At 46.5% G+C, this 27,274-nt stretch overlaps 1 protein-coding gene across 1 annotated transcript; it reads left to right on the top strand.

Annotated features, from left to right (window-relative positions):
• Positions 1-5,790: 5,790 nt before the first annotated feature.
• TMEM39A (transmembrane protein 39A) lies at positions 5,791-26,037 on the top strand (the record flags this gene model as incomplete). The annotated part of the gene is made up of 9 exons (XM_080613770.1): positions 5,791-5,925; positions 17,426-17,606; positions 19,513-19,735; positions 21,114-21,197; positions 22,539-22,681; positions 23,083-23,431; positions 24,224-24,411; positions 24,856-24,976; positions 25,804-26,037. Exons 1-9 carry the CDS (start codon positions 5,922-5,924, stop codon positions 26,035-26,037), a joined length of 1,527 nt encoding a protein of 508 aa, XP_080469896.1. The 5' UTR covers positions 5,791-5,921.
• Between the last annotated feature and the right edge of the window lie 1,237 nt (positions 26,038-27,274).

Raw genomic sequence — 27,274 nt, 5'->3', positions numbered from 1 at the left:
TACATGCTGGGTGTGAGGAGGAAATTCTTTACACTAAGGATGATAAAATACTGGCACAGGTTGCCCAGAGGTGGTGGATGCCCCATCCCTGGAGACATTCCAGGCCAGGCTGATGTGATTCTGGGCACCCTGATCGAGTTGGAGATATCCCTGCTCATTGCAGGGAATTGGACTAGATGAGCTTTGAATGTCCCTCCCAACCTGAACTATTCATCAGTATTTTTCTTACTATATGAAAAAAGCCTCAAAGGTATTTTCACCTGCAGTACGAATCACTGTATGGATTAACCAAAGTTCATATGGCTAAAATGTAATGTTTGCTGTTTCTCCATCAAAACTTCCCAGCCTAACTGCCCCTACCAGCCAAATTATTCAATATACCAGCCAAATTAAATTATTTGGTCAAAATATTGAAGCCACTGATAATGGCAAGAAAAGCAAAGGGGGAGCAGTAGGGATGATCACAAACTGCCCTGCTGAGTGTGCCTGGCTCTAGAGTAAGCCTGCATGCATGCCTGTCAGGGGCTGGTTTGTTCCAGATGTCCAGTTGTCCAGATGTCCGTAAGGTTGCATCCAAGAGGAATCTGCTGTCAAGCACTCTTCAAGAAAAAGGCAAAACTCGGTAGCTTTTGTGGTGAGAAATTCTGCTAGAAGCATCAGAGGGGAGAAAAATCTCTGTTTAAAAGTATAAGAAATTAAATGAAGCAAAATGTGGCAAATATTTTTGCAAGAAAAAATAAAAAAACCTCCACTGAAACTGTCAGAAAGGGTTCACTGGGAGGGTGCTCAGGCATTGGAACAGGCTGCCCTGGGCAGTGCTGGAGTCGCTGTTCCTGGAAGTGTTCCCACACCGTGTAGACGAGGCCCGCAGTGCCATGGGTTAGTGGTGGCCTTGGCAGTGCTGAGGAATGGGTGGACTTGATGGTCTTAAAGGTCTTTTCCAACTGAGTTTATTCTATGATTCTATGAAATTAGATCTGAGAGAGAAAGAATGACAGTGTTAAATTTCTTCTTGCTTGTAAATAGCAAAGGAAGTTGATAATCCAAAATTAAATATACATGAGTAGTTTTCCAGAAAAACTGCACAAGTGACCCCATTTCTAATGGCATCAGTGACACCTATTGATAGTTTTAGGTGGCTTTTAGAATCCAGATGCTAGTTGCTGATTGTAATCGAATCTGCCAAAGCAGCATCAATCTCAAAGATAGTAAGTTTCTGTTAGTGCTGTAAGAATCAGAGCTATAGATGCAGCAGACACTGCTGAGAGGGTGACAGAGAGCATTAGTCATTATGTGACCCAGTGAAAGTGTATCAGCATTCTCCAGCTTGTCAGGCCACACGCATGCTGCAGATTCAATCAGCATGTATTTTGTGTCCCAACACACGCAGCAGATCACATTGTTCCTCATTCCGCAGGCCAGCAGAGAGAGGTAAGTGAATGATGGGACCTGGAGCTACTGTGGTGAGGATCTCACGGGATAGGGAAGGGCAGAGAGTAGATGGCCAATGGTACATGTGAAGATGCTGGAAGTGAGTTCGATCTGCAAGTGTGGACTCAGAGGCATCAGGAATACTGTATTACATGGGTATGAAGGATGTGCAGGAAACTTGGGCTACTGCAGTGAATTCATCGTGGGGGATGTGGGAAACAAATAGGGAAACAAACAGTGAGTAATTCTGTTTATGGCCCACAGAACACTGTGTTAAATTATATCAGTTCTTCTATGGCTACAGTATTATAAAAGCTCCTCTGTGTGTTTTCCCCCACAAGTGCCCTTGTCTATCAATTTTAACATTTGTCAGGTTTCTTTAATCAGGTTTCTTTCTGCTGAACTAAATCCTATGTTTGTTCCAAAAAAAATAAAACCCTCTTTGTGACTCTCATGGGAACAGAATCTGTATTGAGAAGGATCCTGAGTCTGGGGTGTCCTTCAGAAATCTATCTTTAATCTTTTATTAAGGATCTTTTATTAAGGGTCTTAGTGCTACTAAAAGCAATCCTCGATGTACTTTATCTCAATACGGTATTATAGAAACAGTGGAATTTCTGAGCAGAGTCTGAAGATGGGTCACTAGGGTCTGTTTCTGTTAGTGGTGCTGTTTGTGGAGCAAAAGTAGGTTTTAAAAGGTTTTAAAGTCCTGCAGGTTAGTTCCCTATTCATGGAGACATCAGTGATCTGAAGGAAAATCGTAGAAGATGTCTAGAAGCAGTGTTTTCTTGGGTGCAGATCCAAAGTCCACTTTGGATGATCTTCCTGGCAGCAAGTGTGAAAGCAGCCTTTCTTCTTCATCTTTGCTCTTCAATCTCATAGTTTAAACATAGGCATCTTACCTGATAAAACTCTTGGATAAAAGCTGTTTGCCTAATGCAATGAGGCCTTGAAAGGTGAACAAGAGCAGTGGCCCTGTCTTGCATGCAGAGGTGATGCAGAGGAACCTTTGGAAGGGGCATTGGACTTCCCAGGCAGTGTTTTGTGCCCAAAGGCCAACTGATGTTTGTGTGGCCACGAGAGGAAGTTCTGCCTTAGACAGAGATGACACGAGTGACTCACAGTCCTCGTGACACTTGTGTATATTACGTAGAAGTGTTAGTATTGCTGTGTTAAATACAGAGTTCTGTGCTCCTGGTTTTGTTGTGTCTTCCTCACCTACACTCTATTTTAAACCTTGGAACCCAGTCCTTGGGCACACTAACTAACCATTCTGCAGCACAGAATAACTTCCATGGTAGTATATTCTGGTGGTGATGGCTCACTGTCACAGTTGCACAAGTCAGCAAAACAGAGCTTACTTTAACATGGAGCAGGTGCCAATAACAGTGTGATGTCAGTAGAAAGGAGCTTAAAGTGGACTTCAAAAGTCATCCTAGCAACTGGTTGATGTTCAAGCAATTGGTTTATGCTGAATTTCATGTCACTGTAGCTGCACTGTGGTGGTACCCCACTTTGTATAGATATGTTGTGCACAAGAGCGAAGTGTTCTACAACTACGATGTGTTGTAGAGTTAAGGCTTTGACTCTGAATTAAGCACCAGCTGTATCCCAGGGTAAATTTACAGGGCTGGTCAGGATCACAGCCATCGATGTCCCACAGACTGTGGGGCAGTAGCCCTGGAGTAAAAGGATAGAAGGGATGTGTGATAAAAAGAGAAAGGAAGGAATTAAATTGATAAGAATGGAGAGGACTTTGAAACAGGAAGGAGAGTGAGCAGCAAAGAAAAGGTCTTCTAACAGACAGTGGGAAACGGACATGAAGCATGGCAGAAGTGAGGACCAGATGAAAAGAGTGTTAATCTGAAGTACCAAAAAGGAAATGAAAGCTAGAAGAAAACAGGAACAGAGATAAACGCCAATCAAGTATGTTGCTGGCTGAGAGTGCAAAAAGTTTTATAGCATTAATGTTTGCCATGTGCTGTCTGGTGGTGTAGTAACTCAGTATGTGTGCTCTATCAAAGTCCCGATAGCAGTTATACACTGAATGAGAGAGGAGGGGTGTTTTTGAACATGGATGGTTTTGAACATACCTCCCTGGGCTTCTCATGGCTGTCATTCAGTGTTTCACATGGTGAATGCCCATGCCAATTTCCCAAAATGCAAAAGGGATGGTCTCATCTTTCTCCTTGTTCCTCAGTCCGAGTTTCATTAGCTCAGTCTGGATTACAGTTTCCATGCAACTATGAGGAGACCAAGAACCCAAATGTTTACAGAGCTCTGTAAGGAATTCAGTGATAAAAATACCACATGTCATGGATTGGACACAAGGGCCTTGGCAGATAAATGTAAGGTATTTGTGAAACAGTGTTGCCAAAGATAGATAGAATAAATTGTCACATCCTAATTCCATGTGAGCATGCAAAAGGAAAAGATGAGGCACCCATCTCCATATCATTTCATTGAATTCTACTGGTGTTCAGATTTACAGCCAAAAAGGAATCTCACCCCTGTTGAACTAGCACAAACCTGTCTCCTGCCTTACCATGCCCTGTTGCACAGCTCCATCAGCTAAGATCTCCTGGGCATGTTTTACACAAAGAGCAGCTTTCTCTTGGGGCAGGGGCCTCAGGCCTTGGAGACACCTGGCCTGAGGTTAAGAACAATTTCTTTTTTCCAGGATTTCACAGTTTAGTTTGGGGTTTTTTTCCAGCTGCTCTGGGGCAGTGGAATGCTTTGGCAGGTTTCCTAGTAGAAGGTGTGTATTACTGAAGTGCAGATGCAGGTCTGTGGCCACAGTTGGCTGGTCCAGCTGGGGTGTGCCTGGTCATTTCTGTGGCTACAGGGAGAAGGGTGAGCAAAGCTGAGGTGTGAGGGCAGTGAGGCAGGCGCATGGGTCTGTTTGGAGTGTGGCAGCTGTTTTCACATAGATGTGAAAATGATCAGAAGATGCTGCTGCAGCTGAAGGAAGGAAAGTGAACGCATGAGGCACATATATTCTCTGCAGGCAAGAAATGAGGAGGTGGAATTCTGTATCAGACACAAGCCCAACCGCACTGATAAGACAATGAGACTGTGCCAGAGCCCCTTCCAGACCATTTTAAAAGTTAGAACAGTGAAAAGGATTGGTTAAGCCAGCTCTGTCCCATTTCTTATAGTCTATTGCTCACACATAAGATTATTTCTTTCCTCCAGTATTTCCTCTCGCTCCCTGGGAGGTCTATCTCGTTGTGACTGTGAAAGCTCATCATTCAAAGAGGTCTCTTTCCACCCGTGCAGCTCCCCAGCTCTGGGCTGGCATCCGCTGAAAGCCCCTCAGGAAAGCCTTGGGTCAGTTTCGTACCACCTTTGGCTATCTGCTGCCGCTTGGTGGCTGTTGCAGGTACTACCCCGTGTCCGTTCCGTGCTGCCGGCTGTGTGCTGAGTCTCCCAGCGCCCTGAGCACCCGTGTGTGGCTTCTCGCACAGCCGGGCGGCCCAGGTCTTCTCTAGTAGATGTCTGCCTTGCATCTCAGCTGAGGGTGGCAATGGCAGCGGGACTTCTTTTCAGCTGCTGATGTTCAGTCATAGATTTGCTGACTGTAATGAAGCAGTTAATTATGATTTAGTGTTCAAGGCCAGGTTGGACTGGGCTTTGAGCAGCCTGGTCTAGTGTGAGGTGTCCTTGGCCATAGCAGAAGGGTTGGAACGGGTTGAGCTTTAAGGCCCCTTCCAACCAAAACCAGTCTGTGATTTCATGATGCAAAGCAGAGAGCTTTCTGAGTTGATTAGCCTTGTTCAGCCCAGAGAAGAGGAGGTGAGACATATAGCAACTCTCTGTACTTAAATGGGCCTACATTAAATCTTGAGAGAGACTTTTCACAAGGGCATATAGTGATAGGACAAAGGGGAATGGCTTTAACCTGACAGAGGGGAGACTGAGATGACACCTGAGGCAGAAGTTCTTTCCTGTGAGGGTGCTGAGGTGCTGGCACAGGTTGCCCAGAGAAGCTGTGGCTGCCCCATCCCTGGCAGTGTCCAAGGCCAGGTTGGAAGGGGCTTGGAGCAACCTGGTCTAGTGGAAGGTGTCCCTGCCCGTGGCAGGGGGCTGGAACTGGATGAGCTGTAAAGTCCCTTCCAACCCAAACCAGTCTGTAATTCTATTGTTATTACTTGCGATTCTAAAGCAACAATATGTACCTGGTCCAGCATTAAGCACATAAAGGGAGGGGGTACGTCCCCGACGGCAGCCCTGCTGCCACCACCAAGATGGCGGCTCGGCGAGGCCGCCCCGCCCCTCAGCGCCTTTCCCTCCCTGGGCCGTCCTCGGCCGGCAATCGCCGCGGTGTGTGCTGCCGCCGCCGCCTGTCGCCCTGTGATGAGAGCATCAGCCCTCACTGCCACGTCTCCCGGGCAGCTGCGGTGGCGGCGGGCTGCTGGGCTCGGGGCTCGCCGCCGGGACGGGACCCCGCTGCCAGCTGATGTCCGAGCCGCGCCGCCGCCCGCGTTTGGATGTGTGAGTACCGGCGGGACGGAACCCTGCCCCGGCCGTGAGGTGCGGGACGGTGCAGTGCGCGGCCGGGCGGCCGAGCCCGCGGGCTGCCGCCTGCCTGAAACTTGGGGTGTACGTGAGTGAGTGCCCGTGTGGTGGGGAAGCTCTTGGCTTTGTTTCGTCCTGGTGAGCTGCGGCACTTGGTGCCGGGCTGCTTGTGTTAGACGTTTCCTGCTGGGTTAAACGAAGAGGTCCGGGCACGTTGTGAGGGGCGGTTGAGGATTAGAGGCGAGGAAGTTGGTCTGGGGTCATGGGTAGGTTTGCTTTGGGCTGTTTAAAACGCTGTCGCTGTGTAATCGGTCCTATAGAGGTAAGAGAGGGCACCGTCGCATGAAACGTGGAGAAGTGAGCCAGTCCTCTCTAAGTCCAGGCAAATGTAACCTGCCATAAGGTACTGTTTCCAGAATGGGTGTGGGTACACATCTCTGTCGCTGTTCTTTTTTGTGGCACTAAGAAAACAGTGTTATCGGTTGTCCTCCCTTATGCAGGACAGCAGTTAGGAGGGTGATTTTCCTTGTTCCATGAGGTAGCTCCTTTGCTACTCCAGCATAATTTTAACGTGTGAGCATGTAGCAGGAACAGAGGCAGTCTTGTCTGCAATTTATGATTGCTCTCATCCATGCTTCTTCATTGGGAATAACGGGCCCCTCGTATCACTGGCAGCTGTTACGGCTGTAAGTGAAGGAATTAAATGTCTGTATCACAAAGTGGTGAGTTGTATAGGTTTTGGAGATGAGACATCCCTTCTGTAACCAGCTGAAGTCTGTTAACTCGCTGCGATCACAAGAGATTTATTTGGGAAAGGGGTATGGTAGTACAGGGACAGGACTGGAATGGCTCAGCTTCAGTTCCACAGGATGCTGGGAGGAGAGAGGACACCAGCCCTTTAACCTGCAGCCTGCTCCTTTGCTCGCCTCCTGGCACTCCTGCTGTTGGAGTGGCTTTGTTTCCATGCTCTTTTTCCTTCCAGCCTCCCCTGAAGCATCAGCTCCTTCAGCTGAGGCACTTGGTAGCATAATGGTGTGATGCTTTGCTGGTAAATCCTGAGCCCACTGGCACCAAAGCATTAGGCAGGCAATGATGAGCTCCCTGGGAGTTGTGCAGAAATTTCACCCGCTCCTTGTTGTCCCTTACTGGACTGGAAGTTCTTCAGTTCTCCTTGCTGCTGTTCCTGAAACCTTCTTTGGCTCAGGTTTTGCAGTGTAAACCAGCATGTAGGGTAGAAATGCTGTGCAGTGTGGTATATTTGGACAACAGAGGAGCTCAGGTAATATCACCGGCACAGTTAACTGTGTCCAGTGTGATGCATGCTCCTAATCTCCAGACCACGGAACATCAGCATCTCTCCTGTACAGCTCATTCCTGTCTCTCTCTTTGCAGACCTAAAGGCTTGCAGTATTTGAGACCTGATTTTCAGAAGGGCTGGGTATGCACACTACTACTGCCTCAACCTGAGCATTCAAAATTACTGATAATTTAGAAAAGACAGCCTTTTATTTTTTCCATTTTTACTTTTATTTTTAAAGTCTTTCTGGCTGTAAAATAGGGATAAACCATTCTGCTTCCTACTTTGGCAGAGTTTGTTTCTGTTCTACTTGCAAGGAGATAAATTCTTTTCAAAACTTCTTTCAACGTACAGGTTAGCACCTTACTGAATTACTCTCAATAGACAGACACAAATGTCATCCTGTAGTAGCTAAGGAAATAAAGCTATTGTCATTTTAGTGACCTGCCTATGTTAGCTGATGTAACATAGCCAATATAGTTATACTGTTATGTATTACTCAAAAGCAGACAGGTCTAATCACTCTTTTGTCTATGCTTTCTTCAGACACTGCTTTTTGGTCTGCAATTTTAGAGAATTGAATTGTGTATGTATTATTTGAGGGGGAAAGCTCCCACACCTTTCTGCTGGTTTTGGAATTGAGCAGCACTGAACACAAGTCTTTCTCTGAAAGTTGTATGTATTGCAGATTGACTTGGGCAACTCATGTCAGGATATTGTAAAACAACTAACCTTGTTTTTCTTCTGCAGGCATTAAACCTGGATGTTTGAGAATACAGCAAGAGCACATATGCTAGAAATGTTTGTTAAGGTGGCTTCCACTTTTCTGTGAGTGTTCAGTTCAGAAGTGGGTCGGGCCCCTCAATACAACTCTGGAGTTACAGCTCCTAAAGATGAATATGATGCACAGCAACCAGATTGTACAGTAGCACGCTCTCCGAATCAGTACTTTCTTGGTGCTTTCCCTGTGCCTCAGTATCATGAAATCCAGGAAAAAAAGTTTTCTTCTGGCACTAACAAGCATGTGGCTCAGTTTTAGTTCACAGATGTGAAACTCTTAAGTTGCAGGGGTTGAATTCATACTCTAGATTTAAAGAAGAGATATTTTGTCAGTACAGAGATGTGTGTGGTTTTTAGCACTGGTGAAAATCAGTTGGAGATCTGTCTTAATTTTTTATTATTTAGAACATTTGGTCTTAAAAATATTACCAATTTCCAACCAGGCTTTTACATTGTGAAATTTTGTGTTCTGGCATGTTTATGGACTGAGAAATCCAGAGGAGGGTTGAATTTGGCTTGCAGAAGCTACTTAAATGCTTGGCATCTTTAGACTTTAGTATTACTTGATCTGTCATTCTTAATTGTGCAGTATGGCATTCTGTTACACATATTGTCTTTTTTTGAGGCCCAGTTGTTTTTCCTCCTTGCGCTGCTGTTCAGCTGGAGAACTCACAGTTTGACAGTACTGTGCTACACAGGAAACCATAAGGAAGATCTGAAATTACGACAGTCGACCTTCCTCTTCTTTCGGTGATCCCTCCCTTCTCCTTAAATCCACTCTCCGGCTGCAGAATTTGGCCTGTCCCAGTAATCAGTGGTGCCATGAAGTTTGCTTCCGTCTTCTTTGTCCACCTAACAGCTGCAGTTCTCTTGTGCTGATGGGAACTCCAGTTACTTCTAACTGTACCACTACTGTACTACAGCTTTTAGGCGGTGGATTTTTAAAACAGGAGGTAAATCTCTAGTAGCTGTGACTTGGGCAAGTCGCTCATGAGCTACCAAACTCTCCTGAAAGATTTCCTGCCATTCTTTGTGGCAAGTAGTCATTGGAGAGTCATTTCCAACCTTTCTTCTTTTGACTTTTTGGACAGCTGAACGTCTTGCAAGCGGAAAATGAGACTTTTGGTGGGAAATGAGTGTTATGCAAGCTGGTCAGAAAAGCTATGGCGGTGGCATCAGCATAACGTATGCTGAGGGTGCTTGGTTTAAAGCTAAATTGTTAGTAGACATCTGTAGCCCAGAATACTTACAAGGGAGCACGTATGCAGATTCAGACAGCTAAATCAGTCTTAGTGTGATTAATTATACCAGGGATTAATGTAACCTATTGCATTTTCTCAGTCTGATCGATTAGTTGCTCCATAAATGGTCACACAAAGTTCTGAGCAATGGAAGCAGGAAACTTGTGCATTACCAATACCTGTTACTTAGGAGGCAAGTAGAGGGCAGTTGATGTATTCTCTTATGCATTTTACATTTTAAATCAAATGTATATTTTATGCAAAATATGCTTTATTTAGAATCCCTTGTGATAATTCTGCCTTTCCACAGTGTCAAGGATATGCAAATTGTTGTCACACTGATACTTTCTGATATGAATCCTAGTGCAATTACTTGGGATAAGCCTCAAGGAAGTGTTTCTTCCTTGCGTTCTACTCCATGCCTTCAAACTCGTTGCTACAGATGGCAGATGCCTGCCTTATTTTTAGCTATGTGAGGACAAAACAGAAAACTCCTAGTGACTCCCCATGATTTGTCATCATGGCTGATCTCCATTACATTAAACATTGGGATTGGCAGGGGAACAAAACCAGCAGGAAAGCTGCTTCTGTTTGTTTTGAAAAAAAGCTTGTCTAAAGCACTAAAATAATGCTGTAAAAACTATTCAGTGCTACCTGCAGAGACCCTTGGGAGGAGAAATCCTTGCTGAACAGTTTATCCTCTTTGCAGTAAGGAAACTGAGGTCTGACATGGTAAAATAAGTTCCCTGGAAGTGAGTTGAAGAGGAGAGATAAAAAACTAAAAAAGTTCCTGGCTTGCAGTCCTATACTCAGACCATTAGACCATGTGTCTGTGTTCGGGGTCGGGAAGAGAATGAACGTTTTGGTGGCTTGCTTGGCTGAGAAGATGAGCTCTTAAGGCAAAAGCATCTTTTATCTGTTCTGCTCCCTCCTCAGTAGTGATCTGTTTTGCTGTACATTTGCTCTGATCAATTGGAAAAGCAAATTTCAGTGGCTGTAGCCAAAATTCCCCTCCTTTCCCAGCCACTGTGTGGGGCATGGTGCAGTGGAGGGGATTGATGGCTGTGGTGTAGCTGTACCTGAGCAGTGTTTACTGAAGAGCTTTGGTGCAAGATGTACTTAGGAGTGTGTTGATAAACTGTATTACCAGCCAGCTTTGATAGCTTTGCCTGTGTTGTGTCTGCTAAAACATCCTCCTTGGGATGGAGCATTACTCCCCAGCCAGTGTCCCCTTCTAAACTGAACTTTTGCTTCTGAAAGTAACAGGCACATGGAGCTGGAACTTAAAACTTTTGTGTTGCTGCATACTCAACCCTGTTTTGGAGCTGAAGCTGAAACTCTCCCAAGTTTTCAGGTGACAGTGCAGGTTGTCTCCAAGAACCATATGTCTCACTCTGATTCCTGCCAGCTCTTTAATTTGAGCCTCTTGCTTTGGATGAGGATAACTTGCTGTCCCTTTCCCCGCACCATTTAGAAGCATGGGAACTGTAGGACTAAAATAGACCATGACCCAACTGGTCAGGCCTGCATTTGGAAAAGCTCAGCTTTGCAATTCTGTCATTTTCTCACACACAAGCAAGCCAATGCTCTCTTTATTCCCAGATCCAGCATTTGGCTGTGAGTGTTGCTGAATGCATCAGAAGAAGCCAAAGAAAATGTTCATGTCTTGTGATACTGTTGTCTTGGTGAGGAGTGTGTTACTGGCCACTTGTAGCTGCTGAGCCCTGAGGATCTTGTGTTGTGGGGTTTGGTTTGTTCGGGTTTTTTTCTTTCACTTGTTTTTTGAACATAATTTCACTTGTCTTCATTCATAAAATTATGATAGCCTTTCATTAAAGCCTTACTAAGCTGTTTGCTTTGACCTCCTGCACCAGTTAGTTGCACAAGGTAATTACATGCTTATGAGGTATCATTTTATTACTCGAGGAATCGTTGCTTTGTTCGTCTACTTGCCAGAGGTTCAGTAAGAGCACTTACTATGTGTATCTTCTTTTCCCCAATTCACAAAGACTTGTGCTCGTCTGCATTCTGAAGAGGACCTCTGGAAATCTTCCCTTCACACTCCCTGAAGTAAGATCTTTGAGGGGATTTTTAAGGAATGTGTAGGATTTGGGTTAGAAATCTGTCTGTTTTTAAAAATGGCTTTTTCAACCTCTTGGATAATTTTCTTGCTCTAGAGTATTAAGAACTTAAATCCAAGTCTCCTCCTTAAAGAGCACATCAGCAAAATGAGCTGTGCACTTTAACCTGGAGAGGCTTTTCCTGTAAACTTTCCTTTTCTGCTCCCATTTTTGTCTGTGGGTATTTGAAGCACAAATGGCAAATGCTGTCTTCAGCTTGTCTTTAGGTACAACTCCTATTTTCCCCACCTAACCTGTCTGCTTAGCTCTGGCCTTCCTTGGTGAAGATGCCTGGAATGAGTCATGAAATATACATGTAAATTCTTGCCTTTTTCTTGCTACTTTCACCCTTCTGTTTTGACACGTGTGTAGAGGACTGATAGATGGAGCTGTGCTGCATTAGAAAAGCCTGCGCTGACTTGGCCTTGCTGGGTTAGTTTTGTTACTACAGAAAAATCCTTTGGTTCTTAGTCACTGAGCAAAACTTAGCCTTGCTGGTGCATCACCTCACAATGGGGATTCACCACCCAGCTCTGTCCTTCTCACCCACCCCTGGGATGTGCTTCATGGGGGCTTCTGCCTCTCTCCACACCAGATCTCCTTCTTAATCCATCGCTCCATGTGGCATGAGGACTTGGAAAATGTGCTGACTTGGGAGACCTCCTCCTAACCGGTTTTGCTTCCCAGCCCAGGGCCGGGCCTTTGGGAGCCAGCCTGAGTTGAAAGGTTGTGTTGACTTAGTGCTGCGCAAGCCAAATATTTAGCTTTCCATCTGATAACCTGTCAGTTGTTTCCTCCCTCATAACAACCTAATGCTTTTTTATTCCCAAACCAAGTTAGGGCTTCGTCCATGGAAGTTCTGCAGCTTCTTGGCTTTCAGAGTAGCAGATGTGAGGGTGCTGACAAGGTTGCCTCGTGGCATGGGTGCACCCATTGCAGCTTCTCAGCTCTCTTCTTGACCATTTTGGTGTGATGTTGGGTGAATGGGTTACCAGCTTTATGTCTCATTTTTCCAGCTGTCAAAATGGTTTTATTTAACATAAATAAATAGAGGCTCGCACTAAAAGGAAGTAAAATCAAGCCATGGTAACCAGCACTCACAGGAGTTCAAAAGAATATTTCACTATAGATTTGCTGATAATTTGCTAAGACATTTGGATTGCTGGACAAATGCATGTTTGAGATGAGGTTGCCCAGCTACAGTGACTTGAAGTGAGGACATGAGTAACCAAGAGACGTTTTTACATTGCTTGTTTCAATTTCACAGACTGATGGGGGTAGAGGGGAGGAAGAGGAGAAAGAGCTGTTTGTCTGCCAGCTGAAAGTCACCACTGTTACAGTACATACTTAATCCCAAAGGTTAGAGAATCCCACCTTATTTTTCTCCTCCCATCCTTCCAGAAATGGTTTCATCAGGGGATGGGAACTCTTTTTCCAGCAGTGCTAACAAGGTTTTATAAATAAGCCACTGTTGGGGACACAGTGAGTTGTCACCTGTGGCGTGAGAACAGGGGCTGTGCTGGGAACAGAGCCTTTTGCTCAGCTCAGGGTGAACTTTCCAGCTCTTAAATGGTCCCTTGCCTTTGTGGTCCAGGAGCTTGTGCCTCAGGGCTTGTCCATACAGTCCAGTTCCAGGATATGTGTTCCTTTTTGAAGGAAAATAACCTAGAAGCCAGTGCTTCTGACAGCAGGGGACAGACAGCGGCAGCAGTGGGGAGGAATTGAGAGATACTGGGACACAGGAGTGCTTTGGAGATGGGCAGCACTGAATGGCTGCTTCTGGCACTAAACAACACTAGGAGCCTATGTGTTGCTGAGGAGAAGGTAGGCAGAGCTCCCTTGCTGAGAGCAACAGAGACAACTTGTTGCTTCACCCCAAGATGTCACACTTATTGACAGGAAAAAGGCTGCTTTGGTCAAGACATTGTAGTGAGACACTTGTGGTCTCAAGTGAGGGTGGACACATTTCCCTTGCTGCTCTTGATTGCAGCTGGTTGTAGGACTTGTGGAGGCAAGGAGGGCCTCTTGAATGTTTTTTAAGCTCTGCAGCTAGCTTCCCAAGAGGATTGAAGGCTTTCTCATTTTCTCATATTAAAAAACATCCACACCATCAACATAACTGGCTGAGCATTGTAGCATTTCCAGCAAAGAGATGAGGAAGCAGGCAGACTTTTCATGCTGATGACTCACTGACTCTCTCCTCATTTGCCTCTTGCAAGAGCTGTTTGAGCAGCTGCTGATGCAGGAACATGAGGCATTGGTCCCTGGGGAGCAGCACGGAGCTGTGTCCTGCTTCACCTCTGAACTGGTGGATGGTTATCTGCCTTGCTCTTCACCAGTAAAGCGTTGCTCACAGCTGTGGTTCTTGCCTGCGGAGCTGATGGGGAGGAGGAGTGTTGGTGCAGACAAACAAAATGCCCAAGTGCTTCCTGTAGTCTTAAAAGCAAGAATTTGAAATCAGAGGGGCTGATGCATTACGTTCCTGGATCTTCTTATAACCATGTGTGTGGTCCCTCTCTAAGACCCAAGAGTTGCCCAAACACATATCCATTCTCTTTGTGAGGACAGGACCACTGTTCTGTACTTGCTCCACAGATCCTTCTTGTGTGATGTTGTGATGCCCACATGTGCCTGAGAGAGGAGATCTTGTGAGCTCGGCAGCTTCTCTTCTGGGGGTGTTGGAGATGGGGGGACTACATTTTGAGTGAAATTATAGGTGAACTGGAAGACCTCAGAGCAGCTTCCAGTATCTGAAGGGAGCTACAAGGCTGCTGGAGAGGGCCTCTTCATTAGGGACTGTAGTGATAGGACAAGGAGTGCTGGGTTCAAACTGAAACAGGGGAAGTTCAGGTTAGATGTAAGGAAGAAGTTCTTCGCTGTGAGGGTTTCCACGCACTGGCTCAAGTTGCTCAGAGAAGCTGTTGCTGCCCCATCCCTGGCAGTGTTCAAGGCCAGGAGCAATGTGCTCTAGTGAAAGATGTCTGTGCCCATGGCAGGGGGTTGGAACTGGATGATCTTAAGGTCCTTTCCAACCCAAACCATTCCATGATTCTATGAACAATGTGGAATCACATTAATGGACTAAAGAGTCTTGTCAGGAAGCTTTTCTGTTACTCAGTTTTTGTGCCTGTGACTCTATAAAATAAGCTTGCTGATGGGGTGGGGACTCTGCAAACAGAGAAGGGAGGTGGTAGACTCCCAGCATGCTCTGAGGCTCTTTATTAACACTTTGTGTGACTTTGTTGGACTAAAGGGTCATGGACACTTTTTTCCCCTCCATGTTAGGATATTTTTTACAGTAGGATCATGCCTTTGTTTATTAATTGAAAACTATTAAGAGGCTTTTCCCATGTCTGTCCCCTCCAAAAGGAGAGTTGTTCATTGGTTCAAGGCCAAAACAAGCAGACTTGGAGTAAAACTGATCTGTAATCTCCCTGCTTTGTTTCACTTTATCTGGGGAGCTTCAGTTTTGTGTGGCTGGGTTTACAAAACAAAAGCAAAAAACCCAGGGATGGTTCTGAAGCACATTTTGCTCTAAGATTTAGCTGATTTCATTCAACTCCAGTGAAGTAAAGTTATTTAAAACTTGAGACAGCCCAGTCTGTATGTTCACAGATCACTGTGAAAGGGTTTATTCAAGTGCAGTTAAAATATGGTCCACTGGTGTTCAGGAGGGCTCCTTTCCTTTCCACAGGCATTCTTTTTGAGTGGAAGAAACCTACATTTTACTGGTTTGCAAAGCCAGAGGGTGGGAGTACAATTGCACAGTGTCCAAGTGACTATATGGGTGAGGATGTGGAGCATGCTAATGGGATAACACTAATACTAATGGGATACTACTAATGAGAGCTGTTAAATTATTGACATGTATTACTGAATGTGGCATCAAACACCTTCCACTGTTAATAGCACTAATCAGACCACCAGCACATTGCATCCATAATCAGAAACATCCTGGAGGTTGAATCACACTGTTTTAGCTTCCACAGGCCCTGTAATAGCTTAATCTGTCTTAAAATGCTTCCAAAAGTTGCTCCTTTTAGAGGTTTTCCTCTTTTTCTTCTTCATCGTAGCAGCTGATGTAAAGGGTTTGGATGCTGTAATGAATTCTGCAGTGGCTGTTGCTGCCCCTGCTCATCTGCTGTAAACAGGAGACTTTTCTTCTGTTTATATTTAATTCATGAAATACAAATATTCTCAACTAATATTCTAGAACATTGTAGAGAAACTTCTCTGAAAGCTTTAGTCTTGACTAAAAAGAGAAGGTAAAGGAAAAGAAAGGTAAGGAAGGCTTCAATTCTCTCTTGTGTCCTCATTTGAATTAGAAGGAGAGTTTTGAAGTCTGCAAAAACACATTCTTTGCTTCCAACCCCAAATTATCCAATGTTTGCTCTCTCCTTTCATGTCATTTCACAACTCCTTTTGCTTTGGGTGTGCATGACCTTCATGTGGGTATGTATGTGGAAAGCATTCAGCTTTTGAAACATCTTGATTTTTGTGGAAATGCTGAGAATTGGTTATTGGAGCAGGGACGAAGGATGGGAAATTTTAACCCAAAGGATGATTCTTTGAGGGAGTCCAGTTCTCCTGCACACTGCTCATGGGCACAGTGTGTGACTCACTGAGCACACACTCAGCTGTGATTCCTCAGGGGTTTCAAGGAGGTGATAACTGAGTTCTGAATAGATGGGTTCCATCTGTAAATTCAGAAGCTAGATCCAGAATTCCCTGGAAGGCAAGAGGCGCTTTTTTGGGTGCTGGGTTAGTTCTGGCTATGCTGCTTTGCTAAAAGGGCAGCTGATGAGTGTCCAGACACAACAGAGGCCTTGCAGTGAGATGCTCACTCAGTGTCTTGACTCTGTACAGCATGAGCAGTTAGAATGACTTCCAGATTCACTCTGTCTTCTGCCTGCTGGCCATCAGCAACTTCCCCAACTGCAGAAATCCTTCAGTGGCATGTGGAAGCCAGGGAAATAAAAGCAAAGTCATATGGGAAGTGATAAAGTCTGTGCCAGAGAATCCATCTTTGTTATTGATATTTGGAGTTGCCAGCCTCTCATTCAGTTTAAAGACCTCATTGATTTAAATGTGTCACTAGAAATAAATATTTAAAGGCTTACTTTTAACCTTTTTATTTCTGTTTTTTGAGGGCTGGGGTGCATGACTGCCTATATGTGCATTGAAGTACAGGCATACATGAGTGTTTTGCTGCACTAATCTGCTGACTAGAACCACTTTTAAGTGGACCTCCTACCATTGTGTCAGTCAGGCTTTCTTAGCACAGAAGGGATCTCATAGAAGCCTAGAATTGTTTTTGTTGAAAGGGACCTTAAAGCTCATCTGGTTCCAACCCCCTGCCATGGGCAGAGACACCTTCCACTAGAGCAGGTTGCTCCAAGCCCCATCGCAACCTAGCCTTGAACACTGCCAGGGATGGGGCAGCCACAGCTTCTCTGGGCAACCTGTGCCAGCACCTCAGCACCCTCACAGGGAAGAACTCCTTCCTTATATCCAATCTAAATCTACCCTCTTTCAGTTTGAAGCCATTACCTCTTGTCTGGGCTTCTTGATCTGAATCATGCAGTTAACTTCACAGAGACCAGTCTGTTCAGAGCTCTGGCAGAGGGGGTCCAAATCACCCACCAGCACCAGAGCCTGTCAATGTGTTGGGTCATTAAAAAAACCTGTGAAGCTGTAGTAGCCCCGTGGACCAGAGCAGGTAGAGGGCTCTTCCCAGGCTTGCTTTTGACATCAGGCACAGAGTAGTGTTCTCCAGCACTGGCCATGCTCCTTGTGCTTTCCAGCCCACAGGAAGTGCAAACAGGCACTGATGGCTAATTTAAGCAGCTGCTTTTAAAGACACAGTGTCAGTGGTGTCCATTCAGTGTATGCAACCAGACTCTGATCTGGTCCCACTGAAATGCCACAGTGCTTTAGGGTGGTGATGGATGCCCCACAGTGCTCTGAGTGCGTGAGAGCGGCTTCCTTTTGCGTGAACTAAGTTTGCAGCTTAAATGATGTTTCTGCCTCCTTTGCAGACGTGGGAAGGCTTCAGGATTGTGGAGTGGGTCTCAGGGAGGCACTGGAAGTGGCTTGGTTCCTGGTCATGCCCGGTGGAAGGAGGGGACCCAGCCGGCAGCAGCTAAGCCGTTCAGCTTTGCCTTCTCTCCAGACGCTGGTTGGCGGGAGCTGTGGAAACGGTGCTGGGCTGAGAAACAGGTGAGGACAAAGGGAGGGTTGTGGAGATATCTGTAGTGGCACCAGAAGCTGAGGAGCCTTGATCCACTCTGTACACGAGTGTGGCTTCATGGTTAAAGTGAGAAACTGGGGCATGGGAACCTTGGGCCCTCTGTTGTGGCATTAGGAGGTGGCCCATCCAAGAGGGAACATGCCCTGCATGACAAAGCTCTTCCAGCTTTTCCCCTGAGCTCTGCTGCCATGATTCACTTTATGGCCCCTCTCATGACTTCATGCATTAAAATCAGCCCTGTGGGGAGGATTGTGGAAGTGGTCACAGCCACCCTTCACTGCTCACCATGGTCGCAATGGCCAGGGGTGGAATGGCACAGTGCTCAGATTGTCCTTCCCTGCAGCAGTTGCCAGAGTCCTGGCAGATGATGAGTTCTTGCCTCTCTTGCTCACTTGTCTGCAATGCTACAGGGAGTTAGTGTGACCTGTCAGAGCTCAGCTGTGAGTCCCCCTCCTACGTGATAGAAAGACAGGGCAGGAGGATGCCTGTCTTCTGTTTTAGTCCTGCTGGCTGCAGATGAGACTAATTCAGTTGGCAAAGCTCCTCTCAATGTTCTGAGGAAGTTGGAGGCTGAAAAGGGAACACACAGTGACATTTAGATCTCCACATTTGGCATGAAGACTAGAAAGGCCCAGTGTTACTTCCTTCCATACAGAAGTTAGCAAACTAAAAAAGCTCTTTGCTGTATGCTTGAGGCCCTGATCAGCCTGGTATAAGTTCATCCTCACAGAGTAAAGAGATACAAGCCATTTAGCTTTGGCCTTTAAAGACTTCTCTGGCTGGGACAGATGGACAGATGTCACACTCGTAGCTTCTTGAGCAACAAGTGACTGTTTAGACCATGGAGTCAGTGCCCCAGGGTCCTGGGCAAGCGCTCTTTATCCTGGTTGCAGTCAGACACAGCAGAGTTTGTGTCTGAGCTTCCTCCGTCTGTTCAGTCTGCTGGAGCTTTTAGTTGTCCTGTTCTCCTCTGAAGGCTAGGAAAAAAGGAAGTGTGAGAACACTTGAGAAGTCAGCCTCTAGGAAGTGGCTGAACTCCTCTGTTCCATTTTTAGTTACCCCTCACAGAGGAACTGTGAGCAGAGGAAAGATGGACACTTTGCATTGCTGGAGAAAGAGGCTGGGTGCTACTGTAATGTCTTAGTGATTGGCAGGAGGAGTGAATATTCATAGGATCACAGAATGGGTTTGTGTTGGAAGGAACCTTTAGAGGTCATCTAGTCCAACCCCCCTGCAATGAGCAGGGACATCTTCATCTAGATCAGGGTGCCCAGAACCAGCCTGGCCTTGAGTGTCTCCAGGGATGGGGCATCCACCACCTCTCTTGGGCAACCTGTGCCAGTGTTTTACCACCCTCAGTGTAAAGAATCTCCGCTCTTTTAGTTTAAAACCACCACCCCTCATCCTGTTGCGACAGGCCCTGCTAAAAAGTCTCTCCCCATCTTTCTTATAGGCCCCTTTTAAGAACTGAAAGTCTGCAATAAAGTCTCCCTGGAGCCTTCTCCAGGTTGAACAACCCCAGCTTTCTCAGCCTTTCCTGATATGGAGAGGTAACATTAAGTGCTCAGTCTGGCACAGAGTCCTCAATGCTTGTAGTTGTTTCCTCAGTCCATGTACTTGACTTCCTCCGTCTACAAGTTTGGCCTGTCACAACAGCTTAATCTGCTGCCTGGAGAAAATGCTGAATGCTGGCTTTGGCTGAACTAAGATAAAGCTCATCACCAGTCTTATGCCAGAAATATGAATGTAAGACTGCTGCCACCTCTTCTCTAGCAATGCTCAGTCCTAAATTCACAACCTCAAGCACTCTCTGTCCTGCAGAATGGCAAAGATGATGTAGGATGTTTACCAAGTGAGTGCTATGTGTCTCCTCAGGAATGGTAGTGCCATCAGCCTCTCGGCGCCTCCCATCACAGCGCTGATCACTCCAGAGCCTGTCCGTCACTGCCGCATCCCTGAGCTGCCGCTGGATGGGAGCCTTCTCTTTGAATTCCTGTTCTTCATCTACCTGCTGGTAGCCCTTTTCATTCAGTACATCAACATCTACAAGACTGTCTGGTGGTACCCATACAATCACCCTGCTTCCTGCACCTCATTGGTGAGTTCCCCAGCAAATGGCTGGAAATCACTCGTGCTTTTTCATTACACAGCTTCTTTTCATGCTTCCTCAGGCCAGGAATCACCAGACATTTGACATTAGGGGAGTGAAGGGGAGTTCACATGCACCCCCATCAGCCAGGACCACGTCATCCCCCATTTGTACAGGGGAGAAAATACATAGAAGGTGAGAGAGAAGTGCCAGCAGGACTCCTTCAGTGGAAATTCCTTGCATGGCCTAGCTAGATCCTAGCGTTTGAAATGGAGTTGAGACTCCAGGAGCCTGTTGTCTCCTTCTGTGGGTGCCCCTTCACAGTGGAAACAACAGAGCCTGAGGGAAGGGAGATGGTGCAAGTTTTCATTAGGATCTCACAGCACATCAGCAGCACAGGAGGTGGGGAAGAGATCCTCAGCTTATGTCAAGCTTCCAGTCTCCTCAGTTTCAGTCTTCTTCCTGTCCCAATAAGCTGCACAGTGTGGCAGTGACCTGTACCAGAGTCAGCAAACCTCACGTGAGCAAAGCTAGCCTCTGAAATGGCCCTTCAGTTTTTGTGTCCTTGCTGCTTGGAAGCATGAGGTGGTTCCTTAGTTAACTATACCGGCAGGTGGTGCTGGTGGTGCAGTTACCAGTTTCGAGTTCAGCTCTGCCATGCTGAACACAGCTTGCTTTGAACAGAAGGTAGTTTGAGGCTCCCTACCCGGAAGGATTTAATGGTCATTTATTTGTTCCCATCAGAAATCAAGCATTCGTTTTCACCCAAAATGGCCTTGAAGTCCCAAACAGCAGTATTCACACTCTGCTAACTGTTCTAGCCACAACACACTTGATAGCTTCCTTGAAAAATCAGAAGGGGTCCAAAAACTGTATCTAATTTGAAGAAGCCAGAGCCAACATTAAACTTCCGATACAGATCTATGGCTCATGAAGATGACATTTCTCAGATCAACCTGATTATCAGGGAACATTGGTCACCACAGACCATTTCTGAGACCAAGAGCTAAAGTGAGCTGGTGTGCTCACTCTGGGCTCCATTTCATCTGCTCTTGCTCTGGTTGCTCATTGGCTTTTCCAGGGATGACTTGCAATCCTGGTCCAAGATGTCCCTTTGACCACAAAAACACCTGCCTGAAGGGTGAGTTTGTTTTCAGTGGAAATCTCTCCATGGGAAGGAACCTCCATGTGGGGAAGATCTTACATCTGGAGACATTCCTGTGTTACTGATGTTTATCCGTTCTCCCTCATCCCTAACAGAGAGACTTGGGGAACGCTTACCCGAGGTCCTGATGCACTTGAGCAGGCACCTTTCCTGTCCCACCCCAGCTGGGTGGTTCCAGAGCCCCTTCCCCTGGTGAAGACCCTTTTTTCTTTCCTCCTTCAGAACTTTCACCTCATTGACTATCACCTGGCGGCGTTCATCACAGTGATGCTGGCGCGGAGGCTGGTGTGGGCCCTCATCTCTGAGGTAACATAACCATCTTGGAGGCTTCCTCTCCTGCCCCTAGTACTGGTTGCAGAGCATGACCATCCATGGCCTCAGAAAGTTCTGCAAGTTGGAGAGCTGGAGGGTTTCTTCTCCCCCAGAACAAGTCTGGGTGTGAAGGACTAAGATTTTGGGGATGCCTTCTTGAGCCCATTTGTGTCCTGCAGTATTGGGTAGCTCAGTTGCCTCTGCAGATAGAAGGAGGTGAAGGAGATGCTCCCACTTGCTTCTTAATCCCTGCAGGCTAGTATTGTACCTTACTGTCTCCAGGCAGAGAAGTGGCTGAGGGAGTTGCAAGTCAGTTAGCAGAAAGGCAAATAGGGAGTTAGCTGAGAATGAACAGGAGATGAGAGGGGAAAGGTCAGGAGGAGGATGTCTGAGTACACTAAAGTGAAACAGGAATAGGTGATAGAACTGCTTTTCCAGTCCTGATTACTCAGTAACTCTAGGACTCTGGTCATGTCCCCTCAGATTCTGAAGACCCTCTCTCTGTTCGTGAGAGCAGAACCAGGCCAAATGTATGCTTGACAAAGGTCTTTTTGAGGAAGATGGAAGTTCTGTCCACTGAAATGGTTAATACAACACAAGGCTAAGCAATACATTTAAAAATAGATAAAGGAACCATTGTGTCCTGTGGAATGGGTGAATGGAGAAGATGGGATCTCTGAAGTTCTCCTTTCATCTTGGATTCCTTTCATTTTCATTTATGCTCCCATTCTCCATAAAACTTCTTGCACATCCCATCTATGAGATCTAACCCCTGAGAACCTTTCCATAGTTCAGTTACCTTCTCCCTTCTGGAGACAGGAACAAGCTTTCACCTTTCTCTTTCAAGGTGGTGCCTCCTCAGTAGACTGCAGCCTGTACGCCCAGTAGATGAGGGGTGGAAATCTAGCTTTGGGATTGCCAGGGTGCACCATCTTCTCCTCCCTCAGCTGAGAACTGTGACATACTAGTTTTTTAGGGAAATGAATGATGAGGCATGATCCTTCTGAAGGAAAGAGCAAGAGGAAATGTCTCAGACTTTCCTGGACTTCATCAGATAAGGGACTGGAAAAAAGTATTTTCTACTTTGCAGACCCTATTTTAGCCATGCCCCACAACTTGTGCTTATTTGAATCTTGGATTCTGTCAATGCTGAATAAAGTCAAAGATGTTCACCTTTGTAACAGAGTCAGTCTCCTGCTTCAGGGAGGAAAAGGGCATCCATCTATCCCTCTCACAGTGCCTCCTGGCACCCTTCTCCTCCTCCACAGGCACCCCCTATGCTCATGTTCTAACACGTGTGTTCCAAGCTGCTGAATGGTTCTTTTCCATTTGCAGGCCTCTCAAGTGGGTGCAACATCAGTGATTCACTACATGGTGCGCCTGGTGCTGCTCACCCTCTGTGGATGGGTGCTCTGCTGGACTTTGGTCAACCTTTTCCGCAGCCATTCTGTGCTCAACCTGCTCTTCCTGGGCTACCCGTGAGTGACACTGCCTGGTACCTTCAGGGGGAGGGGAGCAGAGCTGCTGGGGGTGGATGAGCCCCTATGGGAAGCAGAGCTGTTGGCTGTAATCGAGCTCCTCACCTTGTCATTAAAGTGGCTGAGGAGGTGGCAGCACTGAGCTGATGAAGGAATTGCCTCAGCATGCTGTTTGTATGGTAGGGGGCCTTTACTGTGACCAAAGACTGAGCCATTGGGATCATTGGTTCCACAAATAGGATTTAAGAAAGCTTCTCTGTTGAAGCCTCTAGACTTTTATGGGGGAGAAGAATGGCCACTAGCTTATGGAGTGAGGGTCCCCCTCATCTGTTGAGAAGGTGTCCCTGCTTTATGTTGGGTTGTCTGTCATTTCAGCCCTTCATTTCTTTCTCTCCCTGCAGATTTGGTGTCTACGTTCCTCTGTGCTGCTTCCACCAGGACAGCAGAGCACAGCCGCTACCTGCAGACTGTGATTACTTGGTACAGGACCAGATGGTGGACGATGGGGCTTCAGCTGTCAGCAGCCTGGTCAAACCCAAAGATTTCCTCTCTCTTCTGTGGGAATCCCTGAGGGAACAGTTCAATAACCCCACGTCCATCCCCACCCACAGCTGCCCCCTTTCCCCAGATCTCATCCGCAATGAGGTGGAGTGCCTAAAAGCAGACTTCAACCGCAGGATCAAGGAAGTTCTCTTCAACTCTCTCTTCAGTGCCTACTACGTGGCCTTCCTGCCACTGTGTTTTGTGAAGGTAGCTCTCGCCTGGCTCTCTCTGTGCCCCTGAATGTTGTGTGAATTGCTGCCAGGCCAGATTCCTGGTTAATTCCCCTTTTCTCTGTCTCCCCTTTGGCAGCCCGGATAGCGGAGCATGGCTGCATCTGGAGTGCACTAGTACTGCTCCTGGTTGGAGGATAGGTATTGCTGTAAATGTGATGCACCTCTAGTCCCATCACCCCACTTACTAACTCCCCTCCTCCCACCCCTGTCTTAGGCAGATGGATAGCTGTGTTCTTAGAAAAGGCAACCTCTTGTTACCCATCTGAGATCCACCATCCTGGCTTTCGAGTGCTTGGATTAGAGGCTTTGGTGGTCAGCCTATTAGAAAACAGAGCCAACTAGGATGCTTGGCAAGCTAAATCCAGCAACTTCTTGTCACTGTGGGGGTTGTATTTTGCAGTCTGTTGTCTTTCTAACTTGAATGAGCTTCAGTTGGTGTAGTGAAATGGGCAGAGTCCCACAATCCATGTAGCAGTCTTGGTGCAATTGGTGCTCCTGGGGCAGTTCTGTGGCAAGCAAACCCCGTTGTTACCTGCTGCTGGAGGAAGAGATACACCAGCTGCAGCATCAGCCCCTGCCCTTTCTCCTTCAGGTCAAGGAGAAGGGAGTCTTGAGTGTTTCCTAAACTGTAACCTTCTGAAGCCACCGGTCCAAAAGCGCATGCCTGTAATGTGTGGTGCGGGTCTGCTGGATGCACTATGTCCTTTGTTGTTCCTCCCTTCACTTTGTGACAGTGGTGCCAAGTTCTTCTCTGGTCTTTTTGCAGAGCACCCAGTACTATGACATGCGCTGGTCCTGCGAGCACCTCATCATGGTGTGGATCAACGCCTTCGTCATGCTCACCACCCAGCTGCTGCCTCCCAAGTACTGTGACCTGCTCCACAGATCGGCTGCCCACCTTGGCAAGTGGCAGAAACTAGAACATGGTTCCTACAGCAATGCTCCACAGCATATGTGAGTGTGGGGATGGGGAGGGCTTAGTACATTCTAGTAGATAAGCAGCTACCAGCAGTAATTATCTACTGAGGACACCTCCATTCCATGTGAAACTCTGCTGGTCTTTCTGTTCCCTAGAAACAGAAACATCTGCTCTAGAGAGCTCTCTAAGCTCCTTCAATCACTGCTGGTTCCTTCCCAGAAATGAATGTTGAGGTTCTTCTTAGCCACTGGAGAAGTAGCTTGGGCAAGGGGTGACCCTCTCCAGTGCAGTGGGCTGGGTTGTTGCACTAGGAGCCATTTGTTCACATTGAGTCCATCTGGTGGGCTTGTGATGACCCCTCTGTGCTTTTCCAGTGGGACATGTCCTTGTGGCAGAGGTTTTGGTGTTTTTCAAGCTGCAGTCCATGTCTGTGAACCCATGGTCACAGATGTTAATGCTTTGGCATTCTTTCCCCACAGCTGGTCAGAGAACACAATATGGCCACAAGGAGTTCTGGTGCGACGCAGCCGGTGCCTGTATAAAGCAGTTGGGCCTTACAACGTAGCAGTGCCTTCAGATGTGTCCCATGCTCGCTTCTATGCAAGTATCTCTTCTCCTGCTTCACATGTCCAGAAAGGGACTCTTCATCAGGGACTGTGGCAATAGGACAAGGGGTGATGGGTTCAAACTGAAACAGGGGAAGTTCAGGTTAGATCTTAGGCAGAAGCTCTTCCCTGTGAAGGTGCTGAGGCACTGGCACAGGGTGCCCAGAGAAAGCTGTGGCTGCCCCATGCCTGGCAGTGTTTAAGGCCAGGTTGGACGGGGCTTGGAGCAACCTGGTCTCAGCGTGAGGCATTCCTACCCATGGCAGGAGGTTGGAAGTGGATGATCTTAAGGTCCTTTCCAACTCCAGCTATTCTATGATTCCATTCTTTGTTACTATTGTGAGAGGAAGGAGAGGCCCAAACCTGGCTGCAGTAGAGCAGAACACGTGGAACAGAGTTTAGTGCTGCACAACAGCCTGTTGCTGCTGAACAGAACACTGGTTTGTAGCAGAGGGGCTTTCCTGATGCAGTGTTACAGTGGTGTCCGGGCAAGGTGGAAGCCACAGGTGCCCTACCACTGCTGTCTCATTGTGGTGATCAGGCATATTCTTAAGGGAGCTCCAGTTAATGTCTCCCACAGATACAGGAAAGCGTGTCAGCTGGCTGATAGCTTATTTTACCCATTAAGCAAAATGACACTTCTACATGCCTTATTTCTTACACTGTTTTCCCTAAGTAGTAACTAGGGGTGGTTGGAGTACAACCATTCCTCCTGCCCAGCAGGGTGGTCACTAGCACTGACAGCATTTTGTACATACCTCTCCCCACTTGACCACTGCAATGAATGACAAGAGATTTCCCCTTTCTCACTGTCTCCTGCAGTTCCTTTTCCACCGCCCGTTACGGCTGCTCAACCTGCTTATTCTCATCGAAGGCAGCGTTGTCTGCTACCAGCTTTACTCACTGCTGCGCTCAGAGAAGTGGAACCATACCCTCTCCATGGCCCTCATCCTCTTCTGCAATTACTATGTCTTATTTAAGCTCCTTCGGGACCGGATAGTATTAGGCAGGGCTTACTCCTACCCACTGAACAACTATGGACTGAAGACACACTAGGCCAGACACACATGTACCCTTTTTCTCTTTCCCTCCCCCTAGGGCAGGGAGGGAACCTCAGAAAAAAAGAAAAGATATTTTCATACAGTTCTATTTTTTTCTTGCAGCATTTCTAAATATTTAAGATATTTTATATTTTGTATACTATTGGTTTTGGGGGGAGGGAAGTGGGGAGGGAACCAGTGGCAATTAAATGTCGCTTTATAAACAAGGTGTTATTTTATATATATATAAAACCAAATCAATGTGTATATACAGTATATCTCTACCCATACATATATCTATGTAAAGCAACAGGATTGTGTGTGTGGTCACTGTGTCTGCTTTGCTCACACAACTGCTTTGCTATTGCACACTGGAGATAGAACTGTTGTTAACTGGTCTGCTATGGAACGTGAATAAGCAGCCAGCCAGGACCAGAAAGGAAATACAGGGGCTTTCCCCCAGGGTGAGTATAGTTTATCTTTTATCTCCGTACTAGGGAAGTCTTGAAGTGGAAATGTGCACTGATGTGATGCCAGTTTAGGGAAAGGGAGGAAGCAGTGTGTGGAAAGACAGGCTTGGGTTCCTGTCGGTTAGTAAAAGCTCTCAGTTCTTTCTCTCCCCTGTTAGCAGGATCCAGGTATGATCTAAAAGGAACTCTTGCTCCTCTCCCTCTCCCCAGCAGCTTCAACTCCCTCACTTCATCAAGGGAATGAACTAAATATTGAAGCAGTAATTTTAGCATAGTATATAATTTCAGAAGGGATTAGCAAATAAATAGCTTCATCTGTAATTTATTCTTGTCAAACACTTCAATTCCCTTATTGCTATACAATGGATTTCAACAGTCTTTCACTCTTAAGGTATATTGACTGGTACTGTTTAATAACTTACCATTAATAAGAAAGGAAATACTTTGCTTTTAAACTGTTCTTCATTAAGCTGAACTATACCAGAATCTAGTGAAAAATCTTTGTGGCAGTATCATGGAGAGGAACTGAAGACAAAAGACAGTATTAACCATAGAATTAATTTAACTGGGGATGCTGGTGACGAGCTGATGGTAGGAGTTGATGCAGTAACTCAGGTATTTAAAGAGGAGACAGCAATGCAATGTTCTTCCTTTCAGATGCCACCTGATGTAACTGTGACCATTAGTAAAGTGCTAGCTCTGATTAAAGAGTGGCTGTGTATGAGGAATAAACCCAAACTGTGCCAAGTTTGGAAGAAACTGCAACTATTTTCTGTTCCTTCT

Source organism: Psittacula echo, assembly GCF_963264785.1.
Source record: "Psittacula echo genome assembly, chromosome: 3".
Classification (NCBI taxonomy): domain Eukaryota; kingdom Metazoa; phylum Chordata; class Aves; order Psittaciformes; family Psittacidae; genus Psittacula; species Psittacula echo.
Note: the sequence above shows the minus strand (reverse complement) of the source record. Positions and strands in the feature narration are given on the sequence as shown.